This window comes from Camelus ferus, chromosome 8 (genome assembly GCF_009834535.1).
Source record: "Camelus ferus isolate YT-003-E chromosome 8, BCGSAC_Cfer_1.0, whole genome shotgun sequence".
Taxonomy (NCBI): Eukaryota; Metazoa; Chordata; class Mammalia; order Artiodactyla; family Camelidae; genus Camelus; species Camelus ferus.
This window is the reverse complement of record NC_045703.1, coordinates 11,262,989-11,284,504: the sequence shown is the minus strand read 5'-3', so window position 1 is coordinate 11,284,504 and position 21,516 is coordinate 11,262,989. Positions and strand designations below refer to the sequence as shown.

The 21,516-nt window shown below is 37.5% G+C and overlaps 1 protein-coding gene across 5 annotated transcripts in view; it reads left to right on the top strand.

The window, feature by feature from the left end:
* The window catches only part of ADGRB3 (adhesion G protein-coupled receptor B3), a 685,483-nt gene that overhangs the window by 3,486 nt on the left and 660,481 nt on the right, over window positions 1-21,516 (top strand). For all 5 annotated transcript variants that reach the window (XM_032484465.1, XM_032484463.1, XM_032484464.1 and 2 more), the window contains one exon: window positions 9-780. In XM_032484465.1, coding sequence (XP_032340356.1) covers window positions 24-780 — 757 coding nt within the window. In that variant the 5' untranslated portion in view covers window positions 9-23. The remainder of the gene's footprint in view (window positions 1-8; window positions 781-21,516) is intronic.

Here is a 21,516-nt window from a genome sequence, read left to right as displayed (position 1 = left end):
TTTTACAGGCCAAATGACATAGGATGAAGGCTGTTCGTAACCTGCTGATTTATATATTTTCCACCTATCTCCTGGTTATGTTTGGATTTAATGCTGCCCAAGACTTCTGGTGTTCAACTTTGGTGAAGGGAGTTATTTATGGATCGTATTCTGTAAGTGAAATGTTTCCCAAAAACTTTACAAACTGCACTTGGACGCTGGAAAATCCAGATCCAACCAAATATAGCATTTACCTGAAATTTTCCAAAAAGGACCTTAGCTGCTCTAACTTTTCCCTCCTGGCTTATCAGTTTGATCATTTTTCTCATGAAAAAATAAAGGATCTTTTAAGAAAGAATCACTCGATAATGCAACTCTGCGAATCCAAGAATGCTTTCGTTTTTCTACAGTATGATAAAAATTTTATTCAAATACGTCGGGTCTTTCCAACCGACTTCCCTGGATTACAGAAAAAAGGGGAAGAAGATCAGAAATCGTTTTTTGAGTTTCTGGTATTGAACAAGGTGAGCCCAAGCCAGTTCGGTTGCCATGTCTTATGCACTTGGTTGGAGAGCTGCTTAAAATCAGAAAATGGGAGAACCGAGTCCTGCGGGATCATGTATACAAAATGCACCTGTCCTCAGCATTTGGGAGAGTGGGGGCTCGACGACCAGTCGCTGGTTTTGTTAAATAACGTGGTGTTACCCCTGAATGAGCAGACCGAGGGCTGCTTGACCCAAGAGCTGCAAACCACCCAGGTCTGCAATCTTACCAGGGAGGCCAAGCGACCGCCCAAAGAAGGTAAGCGCCGGCGGAGAGGGGGCTGGGGGAGGGATGGAGCTAAGATGTGCTGTGTGGCAACGCGTAATCTTTGCTCCTATGCCCTGTCACCTTTGGATTCATGTGGTTTGTGATCGTCACTGCTTCAGGTCTCTTAAGCTTAGTTTTACGTTTCAAGATTGTAGAGATGGGTCGGTGAGGATGGGATAGCTCTCCGCAACAGGCCCCCGAGGTGCCAGCGGAATATTCAGGGAAAAAAGAGATGTAAAATCACGGAGCCAGTTTGCGCTGGAGGTCGGTGAGGAGGGAGGGGGTGGGGGAAGAGTGCTTTATTAGGCTGCAGCTCCTGGGGAGGCAGGCGGACGGACACACACACACACACATACACACGCGACAACGGTGAATGCATTTGCCGACTTCTCTCCTGCTCAGAAAAAGTCCCTTTCGTTTGCCCTCTCCTTTCCCCTCGCCCTCCCACCCTCTCATCCGTGACCTCTTTCCAGGTTTGAACTTGGGGCATCGCGACTCAAAGATGACGCACAGTCAGGAGCGCGCCTGTGAGGACCAAATGTGACTTACTGACCCCCGAAGACAAGGGTGCCCCTCCCCCACAGGCCCGGGTTTTGTTTCGGCTGCTTTGCGCCAGGAGGAGTCCGCCTGCTGGCTCTTCTGTCCAGGGAACCCCGCTGGCGGCGCAAACTCTGGTCCCCTGGGCTGTGAAGTCACGTGGGGGCGAGAGGAGGGCGGAAGCGAAACAGGCGGATGCTGCCAGACCTGATGTCCCCTTGGCGTGCCTTTTGCCCCATCTTCTCGGTCCTTTGTTGGTGTACAACAACCAGGAGGAGGAGAGGGAGCTTGTCAGGGGTGAGCTAGATGGAAAACCAGGGCAAGGGAAATGCAGGGCAAAAAGAGAAAGTACAGGAGTGATTAATAGCGTTCACCCAGCCCCTCGCGGGGGAGCTGCCAGGGGATTTGAGACAGTGGGTTATGTTTAATGATGCAAGAAAGCTGTCAGATTCTAAGAAAACGACTTTCCTGTTTGGAAGGTTAGGGCATGTGTTCTGTTCGTTTGAGGGCACGGCTGGTGCATATTCGCTCTTGCTCCCCAACGCTGCAGCCAAAGAGTGCGTTGATTTTTTCATGCAGGAAATGTTTTCTGATCGCCACAAAGATCCTTGTCTGGAAAGGGACAGCCAAGCTCCAGTCCCTCTTTCCTCCCCCTCCGCCAACAGAAGTTGTCTTTGTGGCCATTATAAAATTGACACGTTGTTGGAGAATTTTCTTTAAGGGTAGCCAAGGTTTTGTAAAGGGGGGGGGGTGAGGGAGGGGAGAGAGAGAGAGAGAGAGAGAAGGGCTTAACGAGCGAAAAGCAGTGATTTCTCTGCTGAAAGCATTTGTTGGGGGATGGGAATTAAGGAAGTGCAAAGGCACAGGGGGAAAAGAAGTGTTGGAAAACAAATGCAGACAGACTAATGCCATTGAGAGAAGGGTGAAAAACCTTACGATTTCTACAGGTCAGTGTTTCACTAATAGCTGTGACTGAGGAAAGCAAAGTGGTTTTAAATTACAGGAGTTCTTTTCTCGAGTAAAAATCCCAGAGAAGCACTTGCCACTGCAAGGATGGTATTTAACACCATTTAAAACCAATTAGTGTCCCCTAGAATAAGAAGCTACAGTACCCAAGGAAAGTGTGATGCTACAGACTGGCTAATAAGACAATTAACACGAGGAACTAGTTTTTGTTTGTTTGTTTTGTTGTTGTTTTAATGAAATTCAGAAAATCTCTGTCTTCAATGCTTAAGATTTTTATCTTCAACATGACTGCTGATGACAGTGGAAAGAGAATCCAGTTTGACAAGCTTTTTTTTTTTTTTGTGAATGGTAGCAAGTGACAAAAACAACGCTGTTGTGGGCACATGAAATATGATTTTCAAAGATTTTGCTGGTTATGATCACGCAGTGTGGGTTAAGACAGTGCTGGGACTTACAGAAGTTGGATGAAATGGCCATTCGTTTTAGTGAATGACTAAACATAAGAGTGATTTTAGACATTAGATGTTTAAGTCGTGTGGGAGAACGTACGTTTCTTTTGGCTAATTAGCTGGCAAAATGAGAAATACCTCCATAGACAAATAAACGTTTGTATTAAGATTAACACGTTAATAGAACTGAAGAAGAAAAGTTAATGTAAAAGGGGAAGAATATAGGCTGCATCAGTAAAATTGCACAGCCTGTGTTCTCTGTAGTATAAATTTGTGCTCTGTAATTGTTTAGGTATTATGAGTCAGAAAGGTAAGAGTAATCGTGATGACATAATGGTAGCTGATGCATCTGTAAGTAATTCTTATAAAGTATGTATATAGCACGCCTTACCTCATTCAAAGAAGATGTTTGAAACTATGCTGAATTGTAGGAAAGGAATGTGAGAATCTGCAGACTCTTAATTCAGTCAAATTTATGCAAAGTACATTAAATCTTGAATATTTGATATAAACGACATGTAAAATCTTATGAAAGAATTATTTAATGCTATTGCAAATAAACTGCCACATAATGATATTCACAAGGCTTGAAGTTAATAATTGCATACATTTGTGCTTCTCCCATCTGATTTTACTCCAAAAGAGCTTCACTTTATTTGGTAACATGGAATCCTAGCTTCTAAAATGGAGTTTTAAAAATTCCACTTCTATTTTATATTAATTTATGGTTTCTATTTTTTTTGTGAAAAAATAAACTGTTCTCTAAGTCATCGGGGAATACATACAAGATGATTCTCCATAGTTTTTGACTCCCACTTTATTCACTGTAGTAAGTACTGACTCAGAAGCCCTGAGTAGAAATATTTCCCACATTTATTACATCACAGAGGTGGCACAGATTTGACAGAAGAGAAGTTAGGCTCAGTAGATGCAGACCCAGAATTGTTTTATGTGACGCTAATAGTGATGCTGGAGGTATACCAAATGTTGAATATGTTGAATGTGTCCATTGGTATTATCATATTTAGTTAATATTTGAGAAAATCGTAGGCTCTTAGGAGTGTGATGTCAACTTTGAGATAGGATTTCTACTACGATTTTTAATTTAATGATACATTCAGGTACTTAAGAATTTCATTGCCAGAAAATAGCAAGAAGACTGTCACTGAAATGACAACACCAACAATTACCAATGTTACCTTGAATACATTTTAAAAGTAAATTAGTGAAAGATGTTCCTTAAAGTGTTAAATTTGAGTACATTTAAGTCTCTTCTTATTTAAGGTCATATTTGAGGGGCTATGTGAGTATAGAAAGTTAGTTGTCATTCCCCAATTTTTATGTGAAAACTTGAAAACGAAGTAAATCAACAAAATGAAGCCTTTTAAAAATAATGATATCTTATTTCAGGGAGTTACTAAATAAAAAAACTGTCTACCTACAGTGCATATAACTGCTTTTAAAAGAAGACTCAAATAACATTGCTGTTAACTTGGTTTTCAGATACAAGTTTGGGGAGAGTGCGACATTTATTCATAATTCTTTATTGTGTCTTGTAGGACTCTTTTACCAAAGATGATTCTGACTATACAGCTCAAATATAAAAGGTGAAATATGATCTTATTTCTTACTACTTCACTTAAAATAAGTAATTAAAACAGCTTGGACAGAAAACGTCCACACCAGAGTATTTAAGTCACATAATAAGCCTTAATGGAATCTTTGTTTGCTACTTACATCAATGGTGCTACTTATGTGAAGGGAGGTTGGGATCCCTGTATAATTCCAGGAAATCTGAACACACACACTTACTTGTCTTTTCATTCTGCCTCTGCTGATCCTTTGATAATCAACCACCCAAGGGAAGTCTCACCAAGTGCCTGTGTGAAATCTCACCTGTGTTTGTGAGTGTGTTTGCCCTTTTAGGCACAGGATCTAGAGCAATTTGTGTGTCTCTTAGTTTTAAGTGTTTTTAATTCTTTCTACCTTTGCTTTTTTTATCCTCTTTAGTATTTCAGGCCCCTTTCACCTTCCTCTTTGCCCTCCTTTGATCTTATTTCCTTTGCAAATGCTGTGATTGCACACCCTTTTTTCTTCATTGAAGAATAGTTGATCTACAATGTTGTGTTAGTTTCTGGTGCACTGCATAGTGATTCATATATATATATATATATGAATATATATATATTCTTTTTCCAATTCTTTGCCATATTGGGTTACTACAAGATATTGAATATAGTTTCTGGTGCCATACAGTAGGTCCTTGTTTATCTGTTTTATATACATCAGTGTATATCTGCTAATCCCAAACTCCCAGTGTATCCCCAACCCCTTTTCCCCTTTGGTAACCATAAGTTAATTTTCTATATCTGAGTCTGTTTCATAAGTAATATCTATAAAATCTGTATTTTTATAAAATATATTTACAAAAATATTTACAAAAGATGATTCCACACTCTCTGTGAGATTGTGGAAAGATACACTGAGTCTGCTGTTCCTTGAAGACACAGAGCCTGACAGTTTGCCCTACCCCTTGGCTGGACCCATGGCCCTTTGCACACACTGTATTTCTGTTCTAGCATTTATCATATTGCAGTGTATTTTCCACTTATGTTTCCATCTCCCTCCACTGGACTTGTGAGTTATTCAAGTATACAGACTTGGTCTTCTAATTGTCCAGCACAGTCTAAACAGAGCTTCAGAAACATTTGTTGAAATGAATGTTAAGTGAACAAAACAAAACAAAAATCTCAATAGGAAAGGTAGCAATAAATTGATTGCAATCAAAAGAATAAAAATGACTCATTGTTGGAAAGCAGCCTCTGTTCCTGTCTCTTTTTCTAGGGGAAGAAGGCTACCATTTATAGCATTTCCAGTTCCATTAATGTATTATTTATACCAGCTCTGAATCTCAATGGTTAATGTTTAATTACATTTTTAAAAGAACAAGAAGAATGGAATCATTGAGAAATAGTCTTAATTCCATATGTATTATTTAATTAATAATTAATGTTGAATATAACTTTCTATACATGGCTATCTACAAAAAAAGTGGTAAGAAAATTTGCCGATTTCTACTTGTTTTATTATGTTTGTTTCCGCCTACATTTCTCTCTTCTGGCTCTAGTGTTACTTCTACAGAAGTGACATTTCCCCAATCCTTTCTTCCACAATGTGAAGACACACGTATGCAAACACTTTCCAAGAAAGAGGAAATGAGTATTTGCCTGTCAAGTTCCGCACTTCTGCTGTTCACTCCAGGTTATGATCTATAAATATAGGAAATGATCTATAAATATTGTAATAGTAGAATACTAAAGTTGTAGGGCTGCTCAAATAACATGTCCTAATTTTTACTTTGACAATTGTAGAATTTTGTGAAGCAATTTAGGAAGTAGCTTATATATACATAGTACTAATAGAAACGAAACTCCATTGGATGGCAATTTTTTTTGGTAGACAGCAGATTTACATATTAACAAGAACATATTTGTGTACGCACGTGTGTCACACATGCACACGTGTGCTGAAATGCACATTTCAACAGGTTTTACTGTTACCTTAGATAAATGCACTGAAGACTAGTTGTCTTCAAACTTGAGAGGTAAAGTTTACTTTGAATCTTGCTTCATGCATTCCTTTACTTCATTTTCTGAAAGAAGTGATTTTATTGTTAAACTGAATCCTTTTATGAAATATAGTATTCTTTAGAGTCAATTTGATGTATATTACATATAAAAGCGATCTGGCCCTTGGATCTGAAATCAGTGTTCATTCAATATATATGTATGTATGTGTATAACTGAAACATTGTGCTGTACACCAGAAATTGATGCAACATTGTAAACTGACTAGACTTCAGTAAAATAAATAAATAAATAAATAAATAAATAAAGATAAAAATAAAAACAAACAAACAAAAAACCAAACAAAAACAAGTAAAAGAAACTTTTCTTACTTTTTTGAAACTTCATGAGCTGGGCTAAGGACCCCAAACACAGAGAGCTGAGTTTGAATCTGCTCCTTCACCTCAGAGCTGTGTTCTACTGAGTCGTGACTTACCTTCTCAGATTGTTAGTAATGCTTATTCCTCAGGAGAACAGGATATGACATTATGTAGTAAAAAAAAAAAGGAAAGATAAGAAAGAAAGGAGGAAAGAAAGAAAAAGAAAGAAAGAGAAAGAAAGAAGAAAGAAAAGAAAGAAAGAAAGGAAGAAAGGAAAGGAAGGAAGGAAAGAAGGGAGGGAGGAAGGGAGGGAGGAAGAAAGGAAGGAAGGAAGAAGGAAAGAGAAGGAAGGAAACAGAAAGAAAAAGAAAAGAAAAGAAATGAAGGAAGGAAGGGAAGGGGGGAGGGAGGGAGGAAGGAAGGAAGCAAGGAAGGAGCTAATAAAATTAATGGCTTGGAATATTTTAGTTCCTGTCAGCCCTGTGGAAATGTCTTACCAATTCAATTAGCTAATAAAAATAAGAGGGGTATTCAATTTCTCTAAGAGTGTCCCTTCACTGAAATGAAAGATATGTTTTGGTGTAAGAAACACTTGGGTCCTGGGAGTGACTCAGCCACCTCGTTGCATCTTTGACAAGGGACTGAGCTTTCCTGAGCTTAACTCATCAGTCTACCATAGCAGAGTGTTGTATTAAATGAGATTGCAGATGTAAAACACTCAGTCAGCTTAGCTCAAGTTGCATTAGGTCTTTAATTCAGTTTTTGAAACCTCTTTTTTATCCTTATCTTCTGACTAGAAGTGATAGAGAATTGATAATAAATAACGAAGTAGATTGTAGGTTAATTATTTCAACTTGTTTAAGACTTTAGGGCATTTTACAAAGGATCACTGATCATCTTGAATGTATGTGTGTTTTGTATTATATAAAGAAAGGCATCTAATACCTTTGTGTTGGTGGAGGCATGGCCAACACATCAAATAGATGGAGCTGGTGGTGTGTGAGTCATTCTCCGCCTGGGAGGCTGTCCTTCGGATATCATTGCTGATAGTCTGCAAAATTGAAATGTAAATTAAGCAGCTTCTAAGGATCTTAATCTTTGCTGCCTTATGCAAAGTTGTCATGTTTTGAGATCTATTTTGAAAAGGAATTATCTTGAGATATTAAGTGTATAGTAAACCATTTGGAAAAAAGTAAGACTTTTTTGGGATGTTTTTCACCAGTTATTATTGACCAGAGAGCCCCAAGATTCCTCCAAAGGCTTACATATTCAGGTATTGAAAAGAAAATTTTAAAAATTAGTTAATACTCATTCGAACAATCTGATATTTTCTTAAAGCAAAATTACAAAGTGCCGTCTGTAGGCCTCCATAAAATGCTAAATGCCCTATGTTCAGTTATCTTTCCACTGTCAGTCAGGAATTTTGACCTAGCTTATCTGTTGTGGGTCAATAAGTAATATATTTCTAATTTGCACAAGTAACAAATGCATGGTAAATACATTAGTGTGTGGCTGTTTCTCTAAAATAATTGCATGAGTAGGAGTCTTTTCTGAAATCTGACATGTTTGCTGATGTCTTCCCATAATCAACCCCTTATCACACATTTATTATGCTTGGAACGTGTTATAAAACATGAAGGCAAAGTGGTTGTTGTTTGGTTTCTGCCATGTTGAGTGAAGTAATTTACCTGCCAACCCCATCTCGGATGTTCTATTCTCAAATTATTTCTTCTAGGTAACAAGTTTCTTTGGGGACTGAGAGTTGCTTGGGGGAAACAACAAATATGTGCATGGAAAAGACATTGATACATTGATGGGACCAGATTACTGCGGAAGAATGTAATTTACATGCACTTAGACGTAATTAAAAGCACTGAAACAGTTGTGGAACCAACCAGGGATGGTTACCTTGGGGAATTACTTTTTAGCAATAGATATGTTGAGGTGATAGAAATGTCACAGAAATACTTGCTCTCCTGGGTAATTCATACTGGCTGAGTGGTGTAGAGTATTTATTTCATGACACTTCAACCGGTGTTCCTGTTTTAAAATAATTTTTAATTTTTTAAATATATTTTATATATTAATATATATATTTTTAAAATAATTTGATAATTAAAAAAATAATTTCTGTACTTGCATATCTAAAGAGGGATAATCTGTTCACCAATAAGCTGTTTTTAAAGAGAAGCTTCAGTTACATATCACCCCTAAGTAAATGAAGAAGTGTTTTAATAAGCATTTTATAAATTAAAAAAATACAATGAACCCTAACTTTGAGCAAGTGCTTTCTGGTTTGCAAAGGTCTGTGACATGTGCCGTTTTACTGGGGCAGTAACTGTGTGAGGTAACTGTTAATTGGTTCAAATGAAAAACTATAGAATTTCAGAGCCGTGGGTTTTCTATTTCTGGAGCACTTGAATCAATCACAAATTCTCAGTTTGTAAGGGGCTTTAGGCATTATCGAGTCCAAATCTTACCTGGTTAAAGGAATCCCATTCTGCAAATGTATCATCGGAACATTATTTCAGCTGAACATACATCTCCTTGGAGTTTATATTTAATACCACTTCTATAATGTGAAAGAGAGACAGTCATTTAGGACAGCTGGAGAGACCTAATCAAAAAAAAAAAAAGAAAGAAAAAAGCTACCTGGTGTCCAGCCAGGACAATAACCAGAGTATACTTGGCTAAAATATTTAATATAGTCTCTAAAAATCAAGGCTTTCATTCATTAGATTTTTGTTCTATTTGGTGTGTATTATTTAAACAAATGTGATGTAGGTCTCAAAAAAACTATTGGTTTTCAGTCCAAGTTCATTAAATTTAAAGAGCAGTGTGTTTCAAGTCCAGAGTCTGGATTTAGGAAGGTCATTTAGCAAGCTCCATCTTGGATTTTCACTCCATTATCATTTTCAAGGGAAGTCTGTATTTTGGAGAAATGACATGTCATATTTTTTTAGTCATCTTTTGATGCATTGAGAAATACTGTTGCCGGTGGGAGACAGGGAGGTCAGGATCTCCTCCCTGTGCCGAAGGTCACAGCTTCTGTGGGATGGACTTGCCCTTGGCGCTCTGGAAACCTACTCTCTCCTGTCACTCGGGAGGCTGCCCACTGCTTCTAGCCCCAGGAGCCTACTCTGTCTCCTTGGTTTCTCCAAGCACTGTCCGCGCCTTACTCTCTTCTCAAACTACCTTCCTTGAGGACATGGTCAGTTTCTTGCTAGGGCCCTGACTGGTACAGGAGTGTATGATTTTATTGGTGAGGTGATTTCTGATTACTTATGAGATTGGTCTAAAACCAGCATTTAAAATCTTTGATCCTTCCTTTTAATGTGCTAAAGATCTTATATAACAATTGGCCCTTTTCCAGGTGGGCATAGAGACCAGCCTATTTAACGAAGAGATAAATAAGAATGATAATTTAAAGAACTGGCTTAATGAAAGTGAAGATCAGTTGGCCATTTTTTTAAGCTCAGTTGAAGTGATTTTTTTACACTGAATTCTAGCTCAGCCTCAACACATGTTCATCTTCATAGCTCCATGGAGTCTGGGCCCTCCTCCAGAGGTTTTCCTATACTTACCTGTTGGTTTGGTGATTATTTAGCTTGTTTTAAAATCACGGAACATGCATCCATTCAGATACATCTTATACACAATTTTTCAGTGTTGTGACTAGGGAACATTTGAATTGGCCTGGATAGTCAAAGAAACTTGTGTGAGTTGATGATTTCAAGGCTTGCATATAAAAAAACAAAAAATCTTGACAGATTAATATTTTGGTCTAATTTTATGTCATTATAATTATGGAAATACAAAACAAAAACAGAATTTCAGTTACTAATATGTTTCATTTTGCCTGTTGATTTCACTAACCCTCTCAAAGCAAACAAAACAAAACAAAAAACCCCAAAAGCAAAACCCAAGACTCACACCTCACACAAAGCAATTTTTTCTTTTTTTCTTTTTTCATCGCAAAGAAGAAATCAAGGCAGCTAAGGTTGCCCTTATGATTTCATAAAGAAAATTACAATTTTTAACTCTTGCTCTGTGTTACGCTACTGGTTCCCTTTCATGTCAAGGAAGGGTCCTAAAATGGAAAAAGAGAAGTAATTCCTCCTGCCCCCCCCCCAAAAAAAAGGGCTAAATTTTTTCTGACATTCTGTAGGCATCCAGCTTTATGGTCTTTCTGGATAGATGATACATAACAAATATTCATTATATAGTGTTTGCTTTTGGAAATATGTCTTCTAATGCTGGCTGCTCATAAGAATTGTAATGTGGAAAAGAGGGCACCTTGGGAAGACAGAGAATCTGTTTGCTTTATATAATCTTTCCACATAAATCTGGCAGACTTTCAAAGATCTGCTTCTGCACCATAGACTGAGAAATTTCAGTTTATTTTGGCTTCCCAGAGAGGTCAGCTTCCTTTACAGAAAAGTCAGCCTGTGGTCAGCTCTCTTTGGCTGGCCTTGGTTTTTGTAACTTAGAGGGCAGACAATGTATATTTTTTAAGTGGTGCCTGAGAAATTAACCAAGTGCAGTCCTTCAGTAGGCTTTTACTTCCAAATATGATGAAGTAAATAGCCACGAAGCCCTATTGTTCTGTTTGCACTGTACAGAACATTTTAATACCTTAGTTTCTAATATATTAAAAATCTGTTCTCTTAACAATGTATGGCTTCTTTTCGTTTAGTGATTTCCCTGGAATTTTCTGATGACTGTACTTTGGTGTTCAGTTGGTTACGAAAGTCATAAACAAGTTCTAGGCAATCATAAATATTACATATACTTGCCTCTGGTCTCTGCATCCTGAGGCCACCGAAACCACAGTGACAGAGCAAGAGGAGTTTGGAAGCATTCTAGAAGGTGATCCACTGAGCAGCCAGAACTGATTAAGGCACAATAAATAAGTACACATGGGCTGTGAATTAATACAGCTTTTCTTTCCCCTTTAGCCTTAGAACCTTTTTTCTGAATAAAAACCAATATACAAAAAAGATTTTTAAAAATAGAGCTGCTTTGGTGGAAGTGGGCAGAAGGCCCAGAGCCTTGCCTAACTGGTCTCCAGAGGTGCAGCCCCCTCTCCCACCCCAGCACCACACCTGTGGAATGAGACCCGCTCGTGACCCATCCCTCGTGCCTGTGATGTGAACACTTCCCTCCGGGTCTGCCAGTTCATCCCGTGGCTCCCTGTGGGGTCTCAGGACAAACAGCCCAATTCGCCATCCTTTTAATCTGGATTCTAAACCTCTTCCACCCAGGGTTCCTGAATCTGCAAATTTGCTTATTTCAGTCATGTCTCTGGCTCACATCCTAGTTTACTCAGAGAAATACGAACATTCTTTAGAATCCTTCTGGCTCTTTAAGTTTACCTGATAAATAGTAAAGCCCTCACTTGAAATCTTTGTAAGTGGAGTCTGTTTGTGTGGTAGTCATTCTGTTTGGTAAATCCCCAAGTAGTTCAGTTGCAAACTGTCAAATTTCTTGCAATAAACTAGAGTTATCAGGATGATAAATGAAATGAGATATAGGGAAGTCCTTATGGCTTACACATGAGCTCACTAAAATGGCCTGTGACCTACCGAACATACATTGTACATCTGCTTTAATTATTAAAGAAGAGGGCACACTGGCCAGAAGTAAAGACTGTCCATGTTAGAAATAAAGATTTAAATGCCCCCCTTCCCGGGACACCAGTGCTGGTCCTTACTTGGTGATAAGACACCCGTGCCAGGTGCAAAGGCCACGTTGTACGTGCTGTACGTGTGTGTGCTGGGCTGTTTGTGTGTGTGTGTGTGTGTGTGTGTTTGATTAATTTTTAAACTTGAAGAAATATAATCGTGACTTGTTTAATGTTCTTTGTTATGACAAGATGACAAGATATATATAAAAAAAAAAAAACTATGCTGGAAACCCTGCTTCTCCAGAGCAGCTTCTCAGAGTAATTGGGGAAGCTGGCTTCCGGGCTACAGTCCTCAGTTTGGCTCAAATAAAACTCTTTACTATTCTTATTACTGATTGATTATTTTCACTGACAAGGGCATAAAAATTATTTTGAGTTCCTTTGATGGCTCACACATAATGGATATCCACAGCTGAAGACAGGTTATTAAAACAAGGGAAAGCTGATTAGCATGGCCATTGCATAGATAGGAGTGGGTAACTGAGGCGGAATTAAAGCCCTTCATGTAGTTCCAGCCTTCTAGCAGCCTGGGCACAAGTAGGAATTCTTTTCCTGGACCATTTGTTGTTGGATGGGGTCATGTGACTGGCTCTGGCCAATGAATTGTGAGCAAAGGTGGCATTCCTCACATTCTGAGCTGGATCACTTCATTGGAGTGAGACACCAAATGAAGACCTTGGAGTAAGGCCACCAAGGTGCCTTTACTTCTGGCAGGGAGACCTGTGCTTAGAAGGGCCTCCTCTGTCCATCTGAGTCCTTGAATGTCTGAAATGAGAAGGTCCCTCCTCCCCACTTCCCTTGCTGATCTGTGGTGGTCCTGAAGACTGAACCAGGCAGGACTTTTCCTCTTTTGAGACATGGGGGATTTGGGGGTTGTCTTTGTTACTGCAGCCTAACCTAGCATATTCTGACTGATACAATGTCCTGTGAGGGAAGATTGGGTTGCAGTGCTGTTGATTGACTGTGCTAAAGGTGATGTGTCACGTTGGTGATGTGCTCTGTGATTCACCTGTAATGATGTGATGGCCATACAGGACTATGATGTTTTTGGTGGGGAGAAACTGACCTGCATATGCCACAATGTATTCTGGGGTAGCTGTACTTGAATCTATTGCTAGCAACCCTCTGGAGTCCATTTTTCAATGGACTTATCAATATTTAATTGTTTTAGTCTAATTAAAACAAACGTTAATATACCTACAATAATTGTATGTTTATAGTACAAAGGACATCCTTTTGACATAGATTTAAAATTACTGGGTTTTTAGAAAAAAAAAAATCTGATCTGAGTTTTTGAGTTTTCAAACTCACCCCGATTAGAGAGGGCATGGTGGTCTTTTGCTGAGTCACAATGGTCACAGAACTAAGTAGAAAACATTCATTGTGGCACGGTGGTTCTTGCTAAAGGTAAAAACCTGTCTTGTTCCCTGCCCTTCATCCTTCCTTCTCTTCTTTATTTCTTCCTTCCCTTCTCTTCTTTTCTTCTTCTTTATTACATGCTTTTTCCCCCAGATACATAAGCTATGATTTATGCATGTTCATCCAGATTTCCTGTTGCAGTAATTTACAGACTCCATTATCAGTATACAGGGAGGTGTTGGTGGTAAACAGATATTTCTATGGCGGTTCGGGAGGAGCTGATAATCACTGGGTAAGCACCGCTTCATTAATCTTAATTTTCTTGTGAGGTTAATTATGTAGTAATAATTACCTCCCGTTTGAGTAGGTGGGCTTCTGCCACGATGAGCAGCCTTCCCTTCCGTGAGAGGTGGGAGGGGAAAAGTAGGCTGCTGTGTGCTTTAAACAAGCCCCTGTGAGTTGGTGCAGACTGGATGTTGCCGTTACAGTGGCAAGTTCTGTTATCCCGGGTGGTGCCTCCCATCAGCTCCCTGGTTTTCCTCTTTTCAAGTTTGGATTCTGATAGGCTCAGGAATTAAGAGACTCCAGGATCTAAATAGAGGGGTACGGAACATTGAGCAACTGAGAAATTAAAACAAAAATGAACACAAACACTTTCAGGTTTCTTTTTTTTTTCCATTTTATTTCATCTTCTGATAAAAATACAAATACGGAGCAATCTGTCAGTTTCTTCCCCACATATTTTATATCTGATGTGCGGGATGATGCCCATATACACGTAGTCACTCATCTATGAATCCGTGGTATTAAATGCTCACAGGTATTTATGCAATATGATTTGAGAAGATAAACATTTTTCAATAGTTAGAGAATATTGTCCCTGTTAAAGTGCATAGACTAACTCAGTGTTTACAAAATATAAATCTAGCTGGAGTGACTGAGGAGAAGACCCTAGGAAGCATGGAGAATAAAGATACCGCTTGCAAGGGAAACTTCAAGTTGATGGGTTTGAAAATTCATACTTGGAGTCTTTTAATAAATACATTCAGATCAGTATTTCGTGGATCTTCTTGGATATCAGAGATGAACGTTTTACTTAGGATTTAAGAGTAAATCTTTTGCCAAGCAGGTTTCCCAAGGTTGAAAACAAATGTCCGTTTCAAAAAGTGAACATTTGCGTTTCTGAGCAGTTCATGTAGATCATGTTATAACAAATTAGTACTCTTTTAAATTCTCTTTAATCATTATTTTCTTCTTTTGGAACTGGCTCCCTATTGGAGCCCACACATCCCACAGCCGTTAATTCTGTTTCAGATTTTAGACATTTCCTTATAAGAGGTAATCTTATTGTAAAACAAAAATGCTGCAAGAGACAACATTTCATAGTGGATGAGAGTCAGACCTTCTGGGTTCTAAACTTTTTTTTTTTTCAACTTCTAACGGAAGTCTCTCGGTTTCTTTGCTTGCGAAGAGGTGATTATTGTAGTGAGGTTACTGAGAGCTTGAATGAGATAATTGATATAAAAACTTAACACGGTTCCTGTACTGTGTGGTAGAGGCTCAATGAATGTTAACTCTCATTAATTGGATGATTCTGGAACCCTTTACTGCATGAGATTTCTTTAGTGCAACAAGTAAAATTTTGGCTTGTAATAAAAAGTAATCAATTTATTTAACTGACCTCAAAGAAATTAAAATGCCTCCTGGGTCGTTTAGTCTGGAGAAACGCACTGTCTCTTTGATCCTTTCCTCCCTTTGAATACTCACGTTCCCGAGAACAGTCTGAGTTAAGCTGCCGTGTCTCTTTTCAGAAATGAACTACTCTGTTCACAGCTTCGTCATTTTCCTTTTAAAACAGACTAACCGGGGATATTCACAGGTGGTTTGACGCAGAGTAATTGCCCTGAGTGATTTTTCTCCTGGAGACCCAGGTCCCCTCTAAGCAGAAAGCGTTGTTGATTGCATTTTGTCCCTTGAAGCAACTTCATCTTCTGGGGATTTTCCTGAAAATGTGTCCCTTTGGGATAGTCGTTTCTCCATAAATTATGGTTTCAGTGAATTCATATCTTATTGATTAAGTCAAGGTAAAATCTGTATTCTGATTTCTTTCTAAGAGTTGATATGCATATTAAAATGAAGCCCACTGTAACTTACTTCTTGGCTTGCAGTGAATCCCTTTTTCCTTCTGAGCAGAGTCGGAGCTCCTGGAGAAATAGCTTGCTTGCTCTCTGCTTCTTAACATTTATTCTAAGGCTTACTGGAAGAAAATATCAATACAGCACAAATCCATACTATATTTTTCAAAGGATCATCCTTTTCTACTTCAATTTTGTAAAACTTTTCCTTTTGCCATTATAAACAAGAGAATTAGCAATGTGGGATTAGATTTTTTTTTTTCCCCAACTCTGTATAGTGTTTTGTATTTGGAAGGGCACTTGAAGGACTGAACAGCAACCTTCTGGATGAGGTTTTCCCTAACTTCAGGCAAGTCACAGCAGCTCAGAGAGAACTTCAGTCTGCTCAGTTATGAAAATAAAAACGGGCGTCTGAAACTCACTGGGTAATATGAAAAGTAAAACTATACATGAAGGCCATTAAGAAAATGAAAAGAGGCATCCAGAAATGTGGCTGTGACTGTTATTGCCAACATTAACTTGTAAATTTGATTAAGTATATTAGTTGAGCTCCTTGGCGTGTATGTATGTGAAGTAAGGGTCCTGTCACGTGATGCTAAATATCACAGATTGTTGGATGGTTGGCTGGGCTGGACGTTTTTGTCTTCTGTCCTTGGGAAAACACCATTCTCTCGGTTTTTCCTTTTATTTTTTTACATCAGTGGAAGCAATAACAATTTGAGCTTCACATTCAAACCTTTTAGTTTGATTCTCAGCCTGGCCTTCCACCGGCTTGGTGACCTTTGGTAATTTGCTTCATATTTGCAAACCACATTTTCTGGGTCTGTATAATAGAAGTCATCTCTATGCCTTTTTTTTTTTTTTAATGTAGTCTGTACAGAAAACAATATTAAGATGAATGCATGAAAAATGCAGAAGTGGTCAATTCTCTTAATGCAGAGTAGTCAAAGTCTTTAAGTTTTAAGGGGGGAAAGATTTAGCTCAGTGGTAGAGCGTATGCTTAGCATGCATGAGGTCCCTGGTTCAATCCCCAGTAACTCCTTCAAAAACAAACAAACAAACAGATAAATAAAAGCTACCTCCCCTCAAAAAATGAAAAATGAAAAAAAAGATATCTTTTAACAAATAGGAAGCTTTAAGTTTTAGACTGCCCACAGTAAAGTATGACTTCAATTGTGCTCAGCTCCAACTTTCCTCATCTGTAGATGAACATCAGGAACACAGTGACCCACCCCGCTTGCACTCTGTGTCAGTCAGAGAAGCAGTTTGAAAATGAACACACCGTTTCTCTCCTGTGTCGTGGAAAAGTCAGGAGTTAGCATTAGCAGAGAACCGAGTAGATGAACGCTTGCCCCAAAAACTTATCCCAAGTGCCAAAAACCTGTGTGGGAGAAATTGTAACTTTACAGAACTACTTGTTTCTCCAGGGGACAAAGTCTCCCTATAAATAAGCAAGGGTTTCTGTGTCATATTAAGCAATTAAAAATGAAATGTATTTATTCATCGTTAAGGACTACACGTTAGGTAAATTTTGCAACAGGGTATGTTCTGAAACAGACTAAAATATGGAAACGTGGATAGAGCTTGATGATTTCATGAGGTGCCCATCGGTCCTCAAAAGACTACAGCTTGGAATCTGTTCTCTACAGGTCACAGGTGGGACTATTTAAGAGGTCAGCTGTGATCTAGCGGCCAGACATGCAGTTGTTCTGATGGGATTATTCATCAAATAGAGTACATAGAATGCCTGCCTATTACTTTCTACTTAAAATAATAAATTAACCTCTGAAGAGTTTTGGCAAACTGAATACTTGGTAAACACTGTTTGCAAACACTCAATTTTGTGCTTTTGAACAAGTGTAGCAAAGTTAATAGGTGGAACTATATTCAGATTTTTAAAACAGACTTTCTTTAATTCAGGCTTAAGCCTAAGTATTTACTTTGATTTAGCTTCCTACACTTGGCATTATACAATTTAAGCTCTAATGTCATAAACTTTTCTGTTAACCTGGCATCAGTGGGGAATGGCTACTTTAGAAATCCATTAACAGAAATTTACCATGGATAATGGATATTTTCAAGAGAATCCAACTGGAACAAAATGGACCACCAAGACTATACTTTCTAAATTTAACTTTTTGTAAATTTATGTGTGTTTTATTTTCTAATCACAATACTAATGAATACCTGTGTGTCAAGCATAATTTTAGATATCAACTCTTTTAATGTTATAAGACCCCTGTGAGATGTCTATTATTGTTATAACCTCCAATTTCCAGGTGAAGTATCCTGAACACAGAGACACTGAGTGACTTGCCCAGTGTCACATTGAGAAGGGAAAAGAGCTGAATTTGAACGCTTCTTTTAATCCTTACACTCTGTAAGGATGAATGCAATCAATATTTTGAATAATTCAAGACGTACTTAACTCTTGCAATCCTTTGGAAATGCAAGGTGTTTTAAAACAGTATAAAGTTTTATTTCAGTCCCTTCGAAGTACATTTCCTTGTGTGTGTTTGTGTGTGTGTGTGTGTGTGTTTCCTTTGTTCTGTTGATACTCTTTCGACCCTCAGTCTTTCCCAAGCCCTAGCCTGGGTGTAGATCCTAACACAGGAGTTTTCTTCTTTAACCAAGTCCATTTTTCATAGAACTCTTCGATCTCATCTCTCCTGGGAAACATCAAGTGATTAAAATAAGAGTATTGATTTTGACCTGCTCTGTGACATGCAGTACTTATGAAATACTTTTTAACTCATAAATATACATTTTTGAATTTTTATATTTGCAATTAATGTAAATATTCATTTAGATATCAGTGTAGCCTGTGTTTAATATTTTTCAATAAAGGTGAATTTCTTAGGTTACGAGAGTATGGATGGTGAAGACTGTGGTTTAATAACCTTGAACTTAGCACCACATTAACACAAAGAGGTGCTTCATCTTTTCTGTAATTATGATCATAGAAGATCAAAATAAAATTAGAATTACAATGATCTTTTCTTGTATAAGTTAAGCATTTTAAGTTGGTAAGATGCCATTTATATTAGACAAAAATAGTTGATAGTTGGATTAAGTGTCTCTAACGCTAGAAAATACAGGAAGCTTATAAAAAGGAGCAGAGGTGAAAATTTCATTCCCCATCTCAGGGAATATTTTATTTAATCTTTGCCCTTAAATTAATTTTGATCAGTTCTTTTTAAATTCTCGGCTTTTATTTGCTTGGCCATTGAAAATGACTATTATCCTATTGGGAAAAAGAACAGATCCTGATCCATTCTGATTAAAATCATTCTTTGCGGAATTGTCTTCATTGTGATAACATTCAAATACTGAAAATCAAGCTGGTGCCTACTTCTCTTTTTGAATGACAGTGATTCCGTGTTTTGGGGATGTAAGAGTTTCTTGAGAGGAAGTAATCAAAATAAAATCATTTTTCTTCATCAAAAGAGCATCTATTCCATTTATTCTAAGAAGGGGAATTCAGAGACTTTCTGTAGGTAAATGTCAATCATGAAGTAAAAAGTGGAAAAGATAACTGGAAAACAATTACCTGAAAAGTTCACGGACATCAGAAGATTTAAGGTTTACTTCCGTTTTCTCTTTGTTTATTTTATATTTTCTTGAATTTCTTTCACACTTATGTGTACTAGGAAAACATATTCCCCAATACATTTTATTCTGTGTTTCTTATTGAATTTTATAGAGAATATATTTTTATTACAACTTAAATATGCCTTATCTCCTGTCAGCCCCAATAGTCATTATTTGATATACTTCATTTATTTCGAAGGGTAATTGTATTTGAATTACCCCAGAATTCTTGCTACTTTTGTAGCAAGACTTTAGGTGCATGATTAAAAATATTCTAGCATTTGCATAATTTAGCAGATTAAGAAAAAGAATTTAGAAAAACATTCTGGGGCAATTTACTTGTTTTGAACATCTGGTTAACAGCTGGAGTAGTGCGAGTTAAGGCAGCAGAAAGCATCTACTACACTGATCCCCCAAGCACTCACAAATACTAGGAGGGATTAACTACTATTAATTCTTGCTTTCTTTTGCTGTAGGGATTTGCTTAAAAAAGGAAAAGAAGATTTGAGAATTCTTAACCATAGAATGTCAGCTGAAATTTATATGCAAAATGGGAATAACATGGACTAAAATCAGATTCCAACTTCATTATTAAATTGTAAAAAGAAAGCTAACTCTTGATAGCTGACACAGATAATTACGTTAGAATTTCCTTGAAATTGAAATAAGCACACTTGATGCAAGAAGTCATTTTGTTCTAACAGCCACTGTCACATTTAGCAGAACCTTAATGTTGAATTGATTCAACATTAGATTTGATAAGAATTGAGCACACGCATTTTAACATGTTTAATATATTTGTTATGTTATAAATTTTGTATGTACTGTATATAATACGTAATAAGTGTAGTATATTTTAATACTGTAAGTTTTTAACCTTTCAAATGAATCTTTTTAATATTAATCTATTTTCCTTTAGAGTGTTGATAACTTTGGGATGCTTTCAGTTAGAAATGTTAAATGAGCTTGATCCTATCCTCAGATCCCAGTGAAAAAATGATTAACTTTCTGATTTCATTTAAAAAGTAAATAATCGTTATACTCTCAGTTGTTAGAAAACACCAAAAGTTAGTATAGTGAGTGAATTGTCCTTCCAAGCCAAAATCGCTCAGATTGATACTCCTTCCTTTAAAAATTTTACTCCCATATATCTAAATTTTGGGGCAGAGTTAATAGAGTGAAAACAGTTGAAGACAAAGTTGAAATTTTTGAAAAGTAAACCATAATGGACATCTTTCCAAATGTCTCATCTCTAACTAAGCTTCAGTGGTGTGGCATAGTTACTCTTACAATAATTCTAGTTTTTAAGCTATTGTCAAGGAAGAGGCTTGAATTTTGTCACGTGCTTCTCTCCAGCAAAGTTTGTTTAGTTCATGCCACATTACAATAGTTGTAAATGGCATATATATATATATATATATCTCCTTAATCTGAGATAGTTTGACTGATAAGCTGAAAGAAAAATCATGATTTTTGGTGTTTACTTTCTTTTACCCTAAGATCACTTTGCAAGAATAAGATTAGATGAATTTGTATATAATAGTTAAAATATGTAATTACTGGCATATACATGGTATCTCAGAGTGATGTAGTCTGATGAGTTCAGTTCTTTTCTGTACAAAATATTTGTTTTGCAATGTTACTTTCCAAGAAGTGTCTGTAGGTATGGTATTACATGAATGAGTAATGGCAAACAGGCCTTATTGCATATGTTATGTTCTTGTCCTTGACGTTAGAGCCATGCAATAGAAATATAAGGATCATGTTTAATATATATCCCAAATGAAGAGTTATTTAAGATTTTTGCCATTATTGGGAAGAAGCAAACACTATAGAGGGTCAAAAAGAAGAGATTATTATGGCTCACGGCCACTAGGATTTAGACATTCAGAAATTGGCAAGAGTATAATTGAGGCGAAGGAAACAGCTTTAACAGAGATCAGTAAGGGAATATTTATGGATTACTCTTGAGAGGTGTAGAGATTGGGTTATAAGAGGCATGGGTGCACATAGAATTAGGTGGGACAGATCGGAGAGCTGCTTAGGCACCTTGGGTTC